Genomic DNA, 19,352 nt, shown 5'->3' with positions numbered 1-19,352 from the left:
TCTGAGAACACCATTACTTTCAGAACTAGTCAAGTACTTTTCGTCATTTGGGAATATATCATGAAGGAAACTTTGTTAGCCTGCTGTTTCCAAAAATAAAAAGCATGGCAATGGTGATTAATACTAGGAGTACATCACTGAGTTCAAAAGACTTATAGGAGGAGTGCGTTAAAAATGAGTCATCAATTTTCTTCCCTAGGTAAATTCAAACAAAATTATGTCCATTTCCTTGGATATATATATTAAACTTAACTGCTAATAGAAATACAATACACTATTTAACTTGTTTCTTATAGCTATAAGAATTGGTACATCTTGTACTTTGTTAATATGAAAGTATGTTCGACATGATGATATATTGGAAATCAAAACTTGATGTATCAAGTACTTGTTAAATCCTAAGTTATTGGAAAAGTAGTGGAAGTAAACTGTACACGCTTCTATTTTTTTAAAGATGATAATAATCATCATAAAGAGGTATAGAAAATATTTATGTCACTTGACAAACTAAATTCGAAACTCCAGAGCCAAGAAAGAAAGAGCAATAATACAAAGGGGAAAGAAAAGAATAGACACACAGAAGAAGAAAAATGTGAGATGAGATGAACCCAAATAACACACAGTAATTTACTAAAAGATATAATGACTTAGAAAGTGTTTCCACTTAGATGGAATTAATTACAGACTCGGAAGAAGTATAAAAAAAAGTTATATACTCAAGTAGATAGTAAATTAAATGATAACAATATAATGGCTTTAAAAAAACTGAAAGTGTGTCATTGACCTGCATAGGAAATAATAATTCATTCTAGTTTACAATTCATAGCATATGAAACTATATCACACTGACCACTTTGTCCCTATGTCCAGTACTCATAATTGTTTGTCCGTGAAACAATAAGTTATTTATTATGTGTTAAGGACCTTGAGGTCTAATGCAAGCAGTCTTAAATGACTGACACCAAAATTTACATTGCATCACTACATTGCACAAAAATGTTTATGATCTACAATTCTGTATCTTCATACATACCAAAAATTATCAGGCATAGGTAACATTGGCCTGTATGAGGAATGAATACTGAGTGTGCAATTCTAAAAGGAAACATTGAAAACAAATCTCACACATTGCATAATGAAGGCATTGTTACAAACACAAAACAAGAGCAGAAAGTACCCTCTCAGCTTGTTTTCTGCGTCAGTATTTTTAAAATGGTGAAGATTATCCTCATAAAATTGTTCAGCCATGTTCATAGTTTTAATTTAAAAGTAAAATACTTTATAATGTAGTATAGGAAACTTGCTTCTTCAAGAGAACAAATAGTAATTATGGTTCTATAAATGACTAGTAGGATTCGATCATTTACAAAACCAAAAGTCCTGGCTGTTCGTTATTATTATTAAGCAAACCAACATAATTTTTTCATTGTATTGGCTCTTTGTTTTAGAAAACAAAGAAACAAAATCAAAAGCCCTGGTAGGTTCCCGAATAACAGCCTCTATATTTTGTGTTCCTCTCTTGGAGATGTTATTAAATGATGTGAGACAAATTACCACTGTTTTTTTGCATATCCTGCTTAGCATGTCAACAACAGACATAATCTGTTAGAACTTTTGGGTTTAGGATTAACTAATAAATTATTAACTATACTAAGAAAGAGTATGATCATATATTATATCAATAATTCTACAATAAAGGCAGCTAGATTACAGTTCCAACTGCACAAAAGAAAACATCCAAAGGAACAAAAAGAGAAAAAACATAAAATGAAGTAAAATGAGAACTCACTTCTTCTGATGGAAGACTGACACTCAGAGCTGAAGGCATGCAGTTTAAGTAATGAAAAGTATTCACTAATAGAAGCTGATTTTGCTGATAGTAATGTTGTAGGAAATGTTTTGACATCAGTATCATTTTTGCTGTTCTTTCTTTCATCACTTGTAAATTACAATATATGAAGATTTTGACTATGTTTTTGTCCGAAAATGGCTTTAGTGGAACAGAATAATTGTAAACTTGCTACTTAAACCCATTTTAATTTTGGTCCATAGAGTCAGATTTTTCTCAATGCTTTTCCACATGGCAGGTGACTTAATCACCAGCCAAGCCATCAAAGTCAGAAGCAGATTTCCAAAGCGTTTAGTCTTAGCTAAGTGAAACTCCATTTCAGGATTCCCAGAAAAATTAAATTCCCTAACATCAAGTTCAAAGAACAAAAGCAGAATATGATTTGTAAGAAAGCTGTTGGGAAACAGACAGTAACAGAGTTCATTTCATATCAGTCAAGAAAAGACTCCCACACACTTGCATCCCAGTCAATCAGATGGCAGCATTTTCACAGTTGAGGGTCCCTCCTCCCGGATGACTCTAGCTTGTGTCAAATTGACAAAACAAAAAGTAACTAATAAAGCTTCCTATCTTAACTTTAAGCCTTCCTTAGAGTAATTTGAATAAATGAGAGCAAGACTGCAGGGATGGAGAGATGGCTTAGCAGTTAAGAGCACTGGCTGCTGTCCCAGAGAGTTCAGTTCCTAGCACCTACATGACAGCTTACAACTATTGGTGATGCTGGTCCCAGAGACCATACATTCTTTTGGCCTTCACAAATATAAGGTATGTATGCGGTGCACATATGTACTTGCAGGCAAAGCATCTATACACATAAATAAATGAATAAATTAAATATTTATTTTTAAAATAAGAATAAAAATGGATCATATAATTAAACCATATGATCAATTTAATTAATAATAAAAATTCACTAGTTGAATAAAAATGTTATTTTCATTAAATCATATCAGCTACACTGCTAAAGTTTGGTTCTGGATGGTCAGCATTGCATACGAGAGTTATTTTAGCATAACATTCAGAAGCAAAATGATATTTTCTGTATACTTTTAGAAGGCTATGAATTATTGTATAAAAAAGTAGAACCTTTCCTTAATTCTGGACTGATTTTTCACTATTTAAATTCAAATAAATTCTTCTGAGTTTCAGTTTTTGTTTCAGCTAAAAAACAGAAGTTATGAGAACCACCTACATCCTTCTGGAAAACTGGTGTGAAAAGTCTAACCAAAAGATGGAAGTGCCACACAGGAAGCATTATAAGCCTGAGATGTGCTGTGCAAATGAGTCTTGTGACTTGCACCTCAGGCAACAGCTGTTTCGGTGTTAGCCATGACTATGGCTGCAGAATCCCAGAGTAACAGGGAACAGCCCGAGTCTTACAATGTCCAGAGTCTAGACTATGCTCCCTCTTCAGGTATTTTGTATCAGCCTGCTCACACGAGAAGTGCCCTCCCTCACTGAGGTGCTCTCCGAAAGCTAAAAGCCTTGGAAGGCAAAAATGGACTAGGCTGTGTTTCTCTTGTGATTTTGTTTCCAGCAGTTTCTGAGATAGTGCGACTATCTGTGGACAGGTGGGATTCTGTGGTGAGCTGGAGACTTGAATGTGGCATTTGATCTTCTCCCAACACCCTATGACCTTTCACCAATGAATATGGCTCAATTCCAGAGTCACAGACTTCTGTTTTGATATTAGCCAACTATCTCAAAATGTTTGCCCAGCATCAAATTACATCCCAGAAGATAGATGCTAGAAAAATCCAGTTTCTGTCAGGAATAGTGCAACAGTCAAGGATCAATCCAAATGTCAGCAATCCTCAGATTTCTGAAGCAGTTGCTATGGTTAGGCAGTGTGACAGAACTCTAAGCCTCCACAATGAAGACAGCACTTCATAGTCTTAATTTACAATTCACCTGTCTCATCCCTTAGGTTTTCCCCTTTTAAAACCCCACTTAGCCCAACCTTCAAATAAGAAAAACTCAATTTCTTTTTGTGTTTCTCTAAAGAGTTTCGGGGCAGTAGAGAGGTATTTTTTTTTCTTTTCTTCTTTTTTTTTTTGTTGTTTTGTTTTTGTTTTTTGTTTTGTTTTGATTTGATTTTGTCTTTTTGAGACAGTGTTTCTTCTCTGTGTATTTTTGGCTGGAACTTACTCTGTAGACCAGGCTGGGCTCTGCCTCCAGAGGGCTGAAATTAATGGGGCATGCTGCCACCTGGCTTCAGTAACTAGCTTCTTTTTGTTGTTGTTTTTAATCTTTTTTTTTCAGAATTTCACACCATTAACTAAATAATATCTAATACTGAAAGAAAAATAACATGGAGGAAAGGTCATTTGTGCAAACAGAGTAAATATCTAGTATCTCATCACATTTACTAAAGATTTATTATTTTATTCTTATTTATGTTTCTGTGAGTATATTTCTGTGTATATACCCAATGCGTACAGGTGCCCACAAAACCAAAAAGTTGTGTTGGATGCCTTGAACCTGGACTTGTGAGTGGTTATGAACCTCCTGGTGTGGGTGCTGGCAACTCGGATCCTCGGCACGAGTAGGAAGTACTTTTAATTGCTGGTCCATCTCTCCAGCATCACATATTTAGTATTTCAAAGGTGTTCTTTGAAGAAGAAACAGAAAACAATTTTAAATTTAAATATCCAGGAAATAAAAAAAGTCAGTGTCCTCATTGTAGTGATAAAAACTAGAGAAAGAGATACATAGGAAACAGAATATCCATGATTGGTCTTGTCAAGGAAGAACAAACCAGAGGGTTTGGGATCTAATGGGCAATGCACACTGCAGGGGGTTCCAATACAACAGACCTCAAAACAGACTTCTCCCTTGCCAAAACCTAGCAGAAAAACTCTTAGCACTGTTTGATATCCTCAAACAAAGGATATTGTTTCTCAAAAAAAAGGGGGGAGGGGGAAATTCAGGTGCAAATTAAATTAAGAGCAGAGTTCAGAGTCAAAGATTATTATGAGACTCTCTTTTCTTTTAGCGAAAAAAGTCTACTTTCTTTATATCTTGATCTACAGGTCTACAGACATAGATTCATACCCAGGGCTTCTTTAGCACTTCTACTAACTCTTACTAAGATATTACAGATTGCAAATTAGGATACTACTCCCTTCCGTTTACATATTGGAAAACACTAAAGGAGAAATGTAAGTACTTTCTCTCTATAGAATAGCTTGTTTATAGTGTTGGTAAGATTCAACTTTAAGTCACTATGGATTTTAAAGGTTTGTTTTATTTTTATTATGTGTGGCGGGGAGTAGGGTCTGAGTAAATGAGTGCACAAGTCCATAGAGACCACAAGAGGGCATCAGGTCCTTTGGAGCAGAGTTACAAGCCTTTGCAACCTTTCTGACCTGGGTGCTGATATCCATACTAGGGTCCTTGTGATAGACAACGAGAGCTCTTGACCACTGAGCCATCTCTCCAGTACTGGGTCCTAGGTTTTCTGATAGTAAATTGTTTTATGGGTATTTTATATCACTTACAGCAGAAGGCTTAGTGGAACAGGGGACAAATCTAATACTTTCCAATAAATGTTACTGATTCTTTTCAAAGTAACACAAAATGGGATGCTTCCTTGTATCCCACTTTCACACAGAAATAAAGAAGATGAGCAAACCACTCTAAGCACTGAAGTTCATTGATATTTGGACCCACATTTATAACTGCAATTACCATGCTGAATTGTGAATTAGAATCCTCATTAGAATTTCACAGCTTCGTATTTTCACTTGGTTCTGCATAGCAGTGATGCAGGAAGACAACACCCATGAGGGATAAAGATCTGTCTGGAGTTGTTGAGGTGTTGGGGGGTGGTTTATTTTTAATTTTTTATTTTTATTTTATTTGTTATTTTAGAGACTCTGCTCATAGACATAAAACTTTGACAAGCCCCAGGAGGAGGCAGCTGGGAAGAGTTCAACGACAGGGCTGAGGCCAATGGTTGTCAGAAGGGGGCTGGCACGCAGTGATCAGCCAAAGAACTGCCACCAGCAATCAACTTTGTGCATGGAGACCAAGAGGGAAACAAAATGCAAGCCAGTTTTTCTAGCTGGAAAGAAACAAAACCTGACTATGAAAGGAAAGTGATAAGTGTCTATGGATGATGCTGAGAAAATAATGGCTGAAAAGTGCACAGAAAGGTGAGGAATGCACAGAAGGTGTGTGATGTGGGAAGAGACGCAAGGGGATCTTAGGATAAACAACAAAGACAAGAATGGGTGAGAGAAGAAAGTGAATGAAAGAAAAAAATGTCATCCAGAATGACTTGCCAAAGACAGGTAGGCAGAAAGTTTCTGAGCCAATGATCTTGCATTGGTTCATATCGTATTAATTTTATTCAACCACCAGAGAAAGGGGAAAAAGGGCAGCAGAGAAATAAAAACCATTATAAGAAGAAGTAACTGAATACATGCTGAATGTTGACCAACTATTAATTCTAATCCCAGGTGTGACTGTTGAAAACACATGGGCTCGCCGAGCGGTGGTGGCGCACGCCTTTAATCCCAGCACTTGGGAGGCAGAGGCAGGCGGATCTCTGTGAGTTTGAGACCAGCCTGGTCTACAAGAGCTAGTTCCAGGACAGGCTCCAAAACCACAGAGAAACCCTGTCTCGAAAAAAACCAAAAAAAAAAAAAAAAAAAAAGAAAGAAAAGAAAACACATGGGCTCATCTGTAATCATTCCTGAATGTTATTTTATAATTTGAGAAAAGATAGTTGATAAAATTATTAATAAAATGTATCAATACATTATATATATATCAATCATTATACAATACATGCATTCAATGTCTGTACTGTGTGGCATGGTGCATAAATTAACAAAATTATTTGAATAGCTGAATGAGGTGATATATTTATAGAGAACAGACTCATTAGGTTTCAGCAAATGGAAGCTACACTTAATGATGCTATAGACATTAGTTCTTTTTAGTTAGATTTTTCTAAATATCAAAAGCTTTAAAATTTTTTTATTTATAATATAAATACATCATTTCCCTTCCATCTTCTCCCTCTAAATCCTTTCATATATCCCCCATACTCTTTTTTTCAGACTTATGGCTTCATTTTTAACTAATTGTCCTATATAAAATGTATATATGTGTATGTATATGACGTACATGAGTACAGCCTGGCCACTCTGTATAATGGTTGGACAATCGATTCTACAACCAATAAAAACACACACTTAAGAGTTCAGTCCCCAAAGAAACATCAACAATAGAACTCCAGAACCTAAGGCTTAAGAATCATTGTGGTAGAGAAGTAGAAGCCAGAGGAAAACAGAGTTTGCAATGATGTTGCTATCTCCTCAGAATGTCAGAAGCTACACCCCAAAATTCTACCAACATGACTCTCTAAACACGAGCTGAAGAAGAACAGCAAGAGACATTCTAACAAGGATGAGGGAAAGCCCTACAAAGGCAGGCAGATAGCTGGGAGTTTGAGGCCAGCCTGGTCCACATGGTAAGTTCTAAGTCATCCAAGTATACAGAGTGAAACTCTTGTCTCTAGCAATGATAACAGTAGTAATAATAAGCATATAATAATAGCAATAATAATATTAATATCAGTAGTATTATCTTTCATGATTTTTGTAACTGGAGGCTTCTCTCCTGCCCACCAGTTTCCAAATATCCACTCTGTGGCTTAATATTAATTACAAACTATTAGGTCGATGACTCAGGCTGATTACTAACTAGCTTTTACATAATAAACTAACCCATTTCATAAATATATGTATTGTCATGTGGCCATGGTTTTACCTCACATCTTTGTTCTCCAGCAACAGCTGGTGGCTCTCCTAACTCCTTTTTCTCCCTGTACCTCTGTTTGGATTTCCCACCTGGCTCTATTCTGCCTGGCTATTGGCCACATCAGCTTCTTTATTAATCAATGGTAATAAAACACACAGCATACAGAAGGACATCCCACATAAAATTTTCATTAATTCCTTTTAATATCTTATGTAAGATGAGGATGGAAAACATACAGCAGAAAGTTCAAATAAAACTTTGCATCTTCTGTAAGAGATGCAAAATAAATAAACTAGAAGGAAACATTAAAGTCCAGATAGGATTAATAACAGGATGTTCCTTGTGTCAAGATGGAATAGAATCTTCCTGTGTGCTATCTTTTCTACCAACATCTATTCTCATAGAAACACATTCTTACTCTCTCAGACTCTTTTGATGAAAGGTCTGTGCATTAGTTGTATGAATTGTTGTTGACTAAATAGCTGTTATTACTGCTCTTGCTTCAGGAAATAAGAGTTCTGTGTCTTTAACAAAGGAGGAACTAAGTCCTCTTCATGGAATGGCAGATTCTCATTAAGACCTCACAGCCAGCCATTCAAAACTGTTTCCCTTTTAATTTCTATCTTATCTCCTTGGGCCAAGTTTTAAGAGAATTTATCCAAAATCACATTTCAAAATCTGCATGCCTTTATTGATCTGCTCACTGGATATGTAAATGATTTTGTTGCTATGATAAATATCTGAGAGGCAGGTTTAAAAGAGGAATGATTTATTTCAGCCCATGTTTTCAGAGGTTCCAGCTGATGGTTGCTTGGTCAATTGTCATGTGTCTGAAGTAAGGAAGAATATCATGTTGGAGAAGATTTAGTGGAACAGACATGCTCACCTCAGTTGGAGAGCAGAGAAAGACAGCAAGGGATTAGGGACAAGGTATATTTTTCTAAGGCATGTCCCAGGAACTTCTTACTTCTATCTAGTCTCCACATTTCTACAATGCCATAAATTATCAACTCATAAAGGGGTCGGCAACCTACAAAACACTTTACGTCAGAGAGTTTAGGAATCAGTTACATGCCAAAAGTCCATCAAGTGGTACTCAAGCTTGTAATATATATGCCTTTAGGGGAACACTATATTCAAGCCATAAGACTTCTATTTGTGGATATTTGTCACTAAAACATATTACCTATGAGGGAAACAAACCACATCTGCATTCTTCAGCATCCAGGAATATTTACTAAACACGGACAAGGTACTAGGTAGACATTTCCATCAGTATGAGGCTACAGCAGTCATCTGGCATTGCATCAGTCAGAAGCCAACAGAAACAAATGACACGAATGGCAGCTGGTGATATCACGATGCATGCATGGCAAGATGAAGGCATAAAGTACACACTAGTGTCACAATAGTGAGGACATGTCAGGGTGTATCCATCAAAATAATTGGGAGTGCTTTCTTTATTATCTTACCCATCATAATTACTAAGAACAGAAAACACCTACTAGAGGAAACAAAAAGTCTGAAGACCACTAAAGAAAGCCTCATATCTGACTGAGGTAGTCATAAAAACATAACTAATCAGTGAAGGTTGGGTGGAGTCATGGAAGATGAGATGAGGCATATGGAAGATTGGAAAAGTTACAGAGGACCATGAAGGTTGCCATAACTTCTTAGTTTTATCTTGAGTGAGGTCGGCACAACATTCTAAAGAAACTTTGGTCTGTCTTACCATTTTTAAAGATTGCATTTCCCTGTTCCATGGAAAACATACTGGAAAGGGAGGGCTTGGTGGGGGCTGGGTACAGCAGATGGCTTTTAGCAGTAATAACCAGAAAGATCTTGATGGTGTAGCTCAATTGCTGCAAAGGTGAGGGACAGACCATTGTTCTTTCAAAGTAGAGAAAACTGAGCTTGTTGAGAGGTTGGATAGGAATATGATAGAAGAAGAAGAAGAATCAGGAACAACTCCAAATTGAGGATATTCAAAGTCTGAAGATTAGAGCAGTCATGAGAAAGTCTCAAAAGCAGAAGTTAGGGATAAGTTTGAGACAGTTGAAGGAGAAACACCATGAAAGAGTCTCTGCCTGACAGAAACTCAAGCAGTGTTGAGGCTGGAATGATTCCATTATAAGATATGAAAACAAAGAAAGGACTAAAGTCTGCTTTCCTAGGAATTCTTGCAGGTAGCATCTGAAACAAGAAAGAGGAAAGAGCACAGGAGTCTAACAAAAATACCCTCTAAGGCAGGAAAAGGTATCAGGGAAACAAAGGGCCTGCAGCAAGTGATCACTTAAGCAAGACAAGACCTGGGAATGCAATGAAGATTGGGTCATGTGACAGTTCCTGATGACCCTGTATCCTACTTCCATTTCCATCACTGTGACAAAATATGCTATTTAAGGCATCTTAGGGGAGAAAGCATTTATTTTAGCTTACAGTTCCAGGTTCCAGGCCATTATGGTAGGGACTAAAGGAGCAGGCTATTAAAAGATCTGGTCCTCTCACATAGATGGACAAGATCAGAGGCAAGTGGACACAGGTGTGCCCGCTGCTCAGCTCCCATGTTTTCCTCTTAGACCATTCAGGGAACAGCCCATGCTGGTGGTGATTCCCACATCGATGTTCGTTCTTCCTACTTCAATTAAGCGGTTAAGAAAAACCCCTCACAGACTTGCTCATGGGCCAACCTGATCCAGAAATTCCTCATTAAGAGTTTTCTCTGGTGAATCTGTTATGCCAAGATCATGGAGTCCCCCCAAAAAACAAACAAGGAGATGGATTCCTGTATGTAAAGCAAAGAGCCTTTATTCAAGTTCGAACTCGTTTTCTCCATGTGTCCAAAGCATTGGCACAATCAGAGAGTCTCAAGCTCTGTTGGGGTGGAGGATTTTATAATGGTAGAGGTTGGGGTGAGGGACTTCCAACACCTGATTCAGAACACCTGATTGGCTGAAATTTGTCTAGTGGTGTACTGGTGAAAAGGGAATGGGTATGTGCTGGGCTTTGGAATGTTAGATATTTTCTCTTGAATGGTCTCTTCTTGTGTGGTTCCTGCGTGGTGCCTGGGTGATCTTTTGGGACCAGGTATTGCCATACAGTAAACTGAAGCTCAGGCCTCTATTGAGTGTGTCATGACTGGGCTCTACAAAGCTAGGATGTGCAAATTTGGCGATCAAAATTACCTTGTCTTGAAAAGAAATGTTTTGTGGGATACTGAAGATAACTGGATAAGTGGAGAAGTTTCAGGAAAGGTCTGAAAGGAAAAGAGAGTACAAGCATTTCAAGTGTTTTCCCATGAAAAATTGAGAAATGGGGCTTTGGTAAAAAAATAAAAAGTGTGGGTGCATGGGCAAGCATACTCTAAGTGGGACACCAGTGTTGTCAAAAAGAGAAGCATTGTTGACAGAAAGGAAGAAAGCTGATGATAAAATGGAAGAGAAAATGACAGACGATGTCTTAGAACAGCAATCGGTGGGACACTCGATCCAAGAGCAGCTGGTGATGGGGAGCAGCTGGTGATGGGGGCAGCTGGTAATGGGGGGCAGCTGGTGATGTGGAGCAGCTGGACACTATTTACCGTGATAAGAACAAGGGAGAATTGTTGGGTATCCAGCATATGAGCATGCAGACAGTGACCTGGGATGCCTCAAGTGCATCTCTAGCGTGTATCACACTTCTGGACATAGTAGGCACTCAAAGCATGTGCTGAACATGTGTTGGACAGTACTAACTCTGCTCCTAGAAAATTTCTAAGAAGCACTGTGTTAGGAGTTTCCCTGTATGTTTGCTTGAATCTGACTGTCAACAGGCAGACAGTGAGAGAGAAAGAGCAGTTTTTCAAATAAGGACTGAAGATTCACTTCCTAACATCAAATCCTTGCCTCCCTTTCTAACATCGAGATGTGGATAGAAAAGTGAGGGGTGTGGTACTTTTATTATAGAGGTGATTAGATATCTGTAATTGCTCTTACCCTCATAATATCTGTTGAATATAACCCTTGACCTTGTCATTTTGGCTATATTCCCAGAACTGTCTGTAAAATGTTTTCTTGAAATGTTGAAAATGAACTTACATTTTAAATTCATAATCTTTTTGCCTAAAAGTGGCTTATTTTTTACCTATAGAGAATTTATTTTGTGTGGGTTTCCTTCCACCTTCCATGATATACTTAAAGCATGAAAACTGTAGGCTGCATGAATGCCAGGGATATTGTGATAGAAACACACACAAAAAAGGTAATGATTAATTAATTAAATAAATAAAGATAAATAGAATAAGATGTAAATTTTAAATGAGAGGAGAAGAGGTCTGTGTCTACTAAGATTCTACAAGGGCCTAAATTCTCTGAATAAATACTATCTTGCACACATTATAAAATATTTTGAACTTTTAGGTGCATCCTTGTCAAACAATATATTGACACATTCTTGATCTTCCTTGATCATAGAACAACCACACACCATAGATATTTTATGATATCATAGAAGATAAGAAAACTAGAAGAAAATATGCAATAATTTATTCAAATAACCTTCATTACCAAGATTGCAAGCCAGAAGTATCTGTTGTTGGAGAAACACCCTTTCTGTCATGCTGTGGTGTCCCTCAAGGGACAAAAAACAGTCAATGAACATCCCAATGAAGAAAGAAATTGTAAAATATAATTACTAAATGAAGTTCAAAAGATAATGTCAATGGACCATTAGTTAGTCACCCTTGCTAGCTAATGCACAATTAGTTACTTGCAGTTTTATCTCTACATAAATTGAAAGTGTTTTTCATTCATTTTCATAATTCTAAATTATACGAAATTTAACATTAGTCAAAATATATCAACATAGATTAGATGTTTAGTTGAATTCCAAGGTGAGAAAAATTTCCTAACCATCAATCTGATAGGTTAAAGTGAAGCATAAATAAGTAAAATTTATCCTATCTTCTATGAAAGAATGCATGCATCCAAACATATTGCTACCAGGCAACTTGGGGGACATGAAGTTAGATTCAGGATGAGACATGTATAGGCTACTTCTCTGTTTTCTCTTCAATGAGGAAGACATGCACAATAGTACCAACACTGCAGACTTACTGGGAAGATTGTTAAAATAATTTATTTGTCAAAAAAGCCAACATATAAAATATGTTCAATAAACAACTGGGTTATGATACCATTAGGAAATACAGAGTGAGGCACCAAAGTTCATTTATAGCCCTTTGATAAGCATAAAGACCTAACTCCATGTAGACAACTGATTTCTACAAAGTTCAGATGATTATCCCTGATTTAGAAAAACTAAGGGTCTTTTTTACTTAATTGCTTCTTGGTGCCAGCTACTCTTGCAATTCTTGTCTCTATTTCAAGGACAGCATTGTCTTTGATGACGCCAATAAAACAGAAGAAGATGAAGTTTAAATCTGGCTAAGATTTTAATAATATGTATAGGATCAATATAGTATCCCAAGACAAATTACAAGTCAACAAATTTCAAAGATTTGTTTGCAACATGGAAAGATTGAAATAACTTTTTAATCTTGATTTTTATTTTTCTACATCTAGAATAGACCTTGCCAAACCTTAGTGTCTGTCTACACAGTTACCACACCTACTCATTAGGTGAGGAATTCATGTCCATTCTTACAAAGAGAATGGTATTTTCCCTTTCCAAATGTTATAACTATACATCACTTTTTCAAGGCCAGAACCCTAGGGAAGTGTTTTTTATTCTCAAAATCTTTAACCCCCCAAATATAAATACCATTTTTCATGATTCCATAAAAGTTGCTTTTTTCATTAAGTTTTTTCTCTGCTTTTCGATCTGTCTCTGTCAGTCCCACTGCACAAGTTTCTGAAGGCAGGGGCTACTGTCAGAAGAATCTTATTTCTGCACACATCTTGAAAGCAGTTTCTGGCATGCATCACTTTTTTCTTACATTTAATTTAAGAACTCAGTCTGTTCCAGACTTGACAAAAAATAACTAAACATTTTATTGATTTTGTTTCTGCAACAAGTCTCTCATATGGGCTTTGGTATAATACTCTATTTGTTGCTCAAACAATCCTAACCAGGTCCCGATATTGTACCTGTTTAGTCCATTAAGAAGCTGAAGCTTTATCCACATGAGCCATGGACCTAATATCCCATCGATGAGTGCATCACTCGATCTTTGTTAATCCAGAGAGCATGGATTAACAGCACCATGGGTAAGCTCAATTCTTAAAGCAAACAGGTAAAGTCAAGGAATGTTTTGTTATTGTTGTAAGGGTTTGTTTTCTCTTCTGCAACCCTCTAACTTAATGTAGACAAATGATCACACTGTTTTCAAAAACACAGAAATTTCTTCATATGAAAAGAGTAGACTGAGACAAAGAGTTAAGTATTTATTTGCTTTTTGAAAAACAGTAACACATATTATATGTAAAAACTCAAGTTTATTTTCAGTGACTTATAAACTGCCAGTCACTTAGACTTAATGAGTTATACAAGCCTTGGTCTTGCATTTAAAGTTGCAAAGTAATGGATGAATTGTTCAGTACTTACTTAGACAGTTAAAACTAGTTATCCAAACTTTTAACCTTCATTTTCTGCTCCTCTCCAAGAGAGGTAAAAACAATGGCTTTAAATGTTTCCTAGTTATTACTAATCCTCATAATTGATACCCATTGATCACAAATGCTGTTGATTATTAGTACTGTACCAAGGCAAATAACTGTGTTTTCTGATGGTCTTAGGTGACCCCTGTGAATCAATCATAATTCTAAAAGCATTTGTTTTCTTAACTATATAAAATCCACTTGAATAAAATTAATAAATGTATTAATAAATCTACTGTAAATAAAAATTTAAAAATAATAAAATTCACAGCTGTTTATCATTCTTCCAATTGAGTAACTAAATTTGTGTAATCTGTTAATGTAACTTAAAGCACAATTTAAAGCATAGCAACTTGACTTTTAAACTTTTATATTCAAATATTTACCTTTATTTGTGTTATGCAACTGTGTCCATTTCAAACTATTTTTTTAAAACATGTACTATAGTATAAGAAGTTTTAGAAACAAAACCTTCCCTTACTACTGCCTTTAAAGATTGACATTGAAAAAAAATCGTCAACTAATTTCAAAAATCAAACAAGTAATGGATGCTCCTGTGTACAAGGCTGAGCTAGTTCATGTTTTTATGATGAGGAAGCCTTGTTGAGGTCTGTAACGATTTGTGTTTCATCTCAGAATGAAGAGAAGGAGGAAATCACATTTAAGAAGCTATGAATCTTTCTGAGTTAGAATGCTGTTAGAGCACTCAGTAATGGATGAGTCTGTTTATCTGTGATTGGTGATTAGACAAGCAAGAAAACTATGCTCACATTTTACAAAGGATGGGTGTAGGTTTTCTAATCATTTTCTGAAGGTAAGCTTGGGCTATGTGAAGTATAGTATAAGACTTCTTAGATAATATCTTTTGCTGAGACGTCCCTTGTGGTGATGTCTGGGGAACTACCCAAAGTTTTGCTTTGTTTTGTTTCTCCTCTTTCTTGAGATTTTAAGTCAAAAATGGAGGATATTTTAAAAATTGTCCAGCTAACCCCAGACTCGGGCTTTCTACATGTGAGCTTGCCAATAGAACAGTTAACTCCACTGATTCAACAAGTTGAGAATGTACCAAGAATTGTGTTGGATATATAATAAAGAAATGCCTCTGTTTCCATCTGTTGTTTACAAAGTCTAGATGCTAGGTAAGAAAGCACACACCTAACTCAACGTCAAAAGAGTCTAAGTACTCTTGTTTGTTACATAAATACATACAAGTCATTTCCATAATTATTTTATCACATACTTAATTTTTAACTGTTAGAGGACAGAACTTTACACAAAGTATTTCCTGTATAAGTGCTGGTTAAAGTTGGAGGGCTTAAAAATAATTTAAACTTCTGTGTTCTTCTACAGTACCTATTAGATAGAATGATTATTCTAGACAAACCTTGATGCTGTTACATTATATAACTGGGATATCTTACATGTGTTTCTTATTGGGGGGTATTATGCTTTTCATCAGCTAAATCAAATGAAAATATTTATTATAATTTGAATACAAAAATAATCAATAAAAGGTTATTCTTCTGTAAGAATCACTATTCTCTTCCTCTTTCATATTCTAATCATATACTCTCTATATGTGGACACCAAGATTGTACCAAGATTCAACTTGATTCTACCACACTGAAGGAGGGTTTTTGAATAATTGAATGGTTTTCTCAAAAACTAATGTACACACAAATTATCTTTCATTTAAATTGAATTACCATAGATACAATATTAGTAAAATGAAACATTTGACTGCAAAATGATCTTCAAAGAAATCTGTACATTTTTAATTGTGAGATTGTAGTCTTTCTAGAAATCTCTAAATTTGTTTCACCTTTGATTAATATTGTCAAATTCTGAGAGGTGAAAATTGTAGCTTCAGTTATAGGTCAGCTTAACTCCTTCACTAAATCAGACTATTTGAGATCAACAGGAATTTTCCATGAGTGATTTACCCAAGATTAGATCTTAATGATTCAATGATATCTATTTATATTTTTTGCATGAAAGAGGTATTCCTTGTGAGTTCTCTGGATTCTTACTGAGTCTTGTTTCAGTTTCATTTAGTATTACTAAGTATAAATATTAACTGCACCTGCTTTTCTCCCACAAAATGACTTATAAGGAAACCTTCCACTTTCTTCTAGGACATATGCATCCCATTATACTCCTGCATCCTGAAACAGATCTTCATCTTAACCAGGAATAACTCAAAGTCATTTTAGTTGTTATCAGTGGCGTGAGTCATGGTTGTTAGTGGAAACATTAATCCAAAGAGACTTGATGAGTCTATGCTAGAAGCACAGGTGTCAAGTGTTCAGTCTACTGTGGAGTTAATTTTATCCTTGTTTGACTCTGACATATCCTACGGATTTGTGAAACTGGAGAAACAAACAAAATACTTATAACTTATTATATCAATTTTCTCACTCAGTCATAAAAACAAAGCTGAAAAAACAAAAATATCAAACCCAGCAAATTGCTGGATGTGATGATGCGAGCCTGTGATGTCGGCAGTTGTGTGCTTACACAAGAATAGCAGGAGTTTAGGGCCAGCCTGGGTTGTATACTGAAACCCTGTCTCTAAAGTAAATAAAAAAGTCTTGAGAAGGAATGAGGTGAGGGTGCCCTCAGTAAAATAGGCTTCGCAAATAGAACTAAGGTCCATTTTACATTATCATTTTGCGTGTTAAACATCTAGGAGAAACTAACTTTAGATTTCTAAAGCCCAAATCTTCAGAGTTGGATTATTTACATACAATTAGAATGAGCACAAAATCAGCAGCCAAACTGTTCTGATTCATTTGATTTTACTGGAACTCTTGGGAACTGGGTGAATGTAGCTAACTGGTTTTCTTGCTATATCAAACTGTTCAGATGTGATTGGCTATATCCTGATAAAAAAGACTGTGAGATGTTCAAAACATGATTTAAATTTTGAGTCTCTGCTAATTTAGACAAGTTATCTTTTTTTTTTTAATGCTTTGGTTTTCATTTCGCACGTTAAGGATTTGACCACTACTAGCAAAGGTCATCAGGATTTAAAAGCAGAAACAGGGGCTGTAACATTGCTTCATCATTAACAAATGGTCACAGTTTGTGAGGGCTTCACACGGATAAGCCCTCTTTAAAGCACTTTCTGAAGTGTATGCATGGAGGCATTTATGCATGCACCTGGTTGCTTGTGTACATGGTGTAATGCATATGTGTGGAGGCAAATATGCATACAGATGGGTGCTTGTGTACACGGTCTAATATATATGGATGTAGGCATATATGCATGCACCTGAGTTCTTGGGTACACGGTCTAATGTATATGTATGAAGGCATACATGCATGTGTCTCAGTGCTTGGGTACTCAGGTTTCAACCAGGCTTACACTTTTATCACAACAGCTTCATTTATAGGCGGTGTCACATAGGCACTGGTGTTTTAGCCCATGCTTCAGAGCGTCATCCCCTAATAAAGATACAGATTCAGGTGAGAAAACTGCTGCAATTACAACCTTCCAGGTCCTAGACTTTCAAAGCGCCTCATTTCAGAGGGAACCATCAGTTTACTTTCTCAAAACTGATTCCGGCATTATGGTCAATGTTTTATGAATGCTTTAAATGGGTACAAATTGGAGAATATCTTGATATTGAGAGTAATAAATATTGTTGTCAGGAGCCTAAGGCTTCACAATACACATTAGAGGAAAATACTCTGAAAAGCGAATGGTTAGGAGTTACAAGGGAATAAATCACTACTGTAATAATCATAAAAAGGCAATTGCGTGCTGGTGCTGGATATTCTTTGAGTAGTCAGGTGCTAATAATTTTACTATATTAATGAAGACTGGAATTCATATTGGTCTCTTTATTTGGATAGTATTTGCTTCAGAATTAGGAAGGCCTGATGCCATTTGTTTTAAATGAAAATTATCCTGACCTTATTATTGAGAGATTAAAATCCTTAATTTAAGGGTACTTTACAATGGTGATGATCATATTTATTAGACACAAATAGGATATTAGCTAAGGACTAAATGGAAGGCATTCATGCATTTTTATGTTCTATTATAGCTGACAAAAGATTCAGTTTTGCAATACATGGTGCTTACACGTGTATGGATGGATGTTAATAGTGAATAGTTCAAGCCTTAAAATATTTGAAATATTTGAGGTAGGTGTACAAAAGAAAATTCCAGTAAGTTCCATAGACAGACTATCAACAAGACTTACAAAAAGAGGCTACAATGTTTTTGTTTGCCCAGCTCTGCTCAACCTTCTTACAAGCAGTCCTTAAAAGGCTTCACTCTCCATGCTGGATGAAAATAGAAAAAAAAAAAAAAAAAACTCATATAAGATGTCACTTCTCTCATGAAGTTGAGAAATTCCTGATCATTATAATCAAAACGATTCTGGAAAATAATGGAACAGATGACATTGCAGAAGCCCCTGCACGGAGGACAGGAGTCACATGCCCTATACTGATGCTGTGTTGCATGAGGTTCAACGATTCGTTGATCTCCTTCCCAACAGCCTGCCCCATGCAGTGACCTGTGACATTAAGTTCAGAAACTATCTCATTCCCAAGGGAACCACTGTCATAGCATCACTGACATCTGTGCTACATGATGACAAAGAATTCCCCAACCCAGAGAGGTTTGATCCTGGTCACTTTTTGGATGAGAATGGCAAGTTTAAAAAAAGTGACTACTTTGTTCCTTTCTCAACAGGAAAACGGATTTGTGTGGGAGAAGGCCTAGCCAGAATGGAGTTATTTTTATTCCTGACCACCATTTTACAAAGCTTTAACCTGAGGTCTCCAATTGATCCAAAAGACCTTGATATTACTCCAGTCAACAATGGACTTGTTTCTTTGCCACCTGAGTTCCAGATCTGCTTCATTCCCATCTAAATGTATTTCTCCCTGAAGCCCCTTCCTCCCAGGCACAGTTGACCTCTTCTGTTAGGCATGGCTCTCTGACCTCCCACCTCACATTGGCTCATCTCCTCAAGGTTCAGCGAATGCCCGTTTTTTACCTGGGGCAATTTTCAGGGTCACTGCACAAACACATCTACATTTCCCTGTGCTGTTCAATTTTTTTACTGACTTCAAAATTGCTGATTGTTATCTAATGATGAATTAGTAAATATTATTAC

General features: G+C 36.3%; 1 protein-coding gene across 1 annotated transcript; it reads left to right on the top strand.

Moving 5' to 3' along the window:
* Positions 1–9,432: 9,432 nt before the first annotated feature.
* On the top strand, positions 9,433–19,107 carry LOC130884358 (cytochrome P450 2C42-like). Its single transcript, XM_057785454.1, has 2 exons — positions 9,433–9,491; positions 18,639–19,107. Exons 1-2 carry the CDS (start codon positions 9,433–9,435, stop codon positions 19,105–19,107), a joined length of 528 nt encoding a protein of 175 aa, XP_057641437.1.
* The last annotated feature ends 245 nt before the right edge of the window (positions 19,108–19,352 follow it).

Source organism: Chionomys nivalis, chromosome 11 (genome assembly GCF_950005125.1).
Source record: "Chionomys nivalis chromosome 11, mChiNiv1.1, whole genome shotgun sequence".
Classification (NCBI taxonomy): Eukaryota; Metazoa; Chordata; class Mammalia; order Rodentia; family Cricetidae; genus Chionomys; species Chionomys nivalis.
The sequence above is the reverse complement of the archived record's forward strand: the minus strand, read 5'-3'. Positions and strand labels throughout refer to the sequence as shown.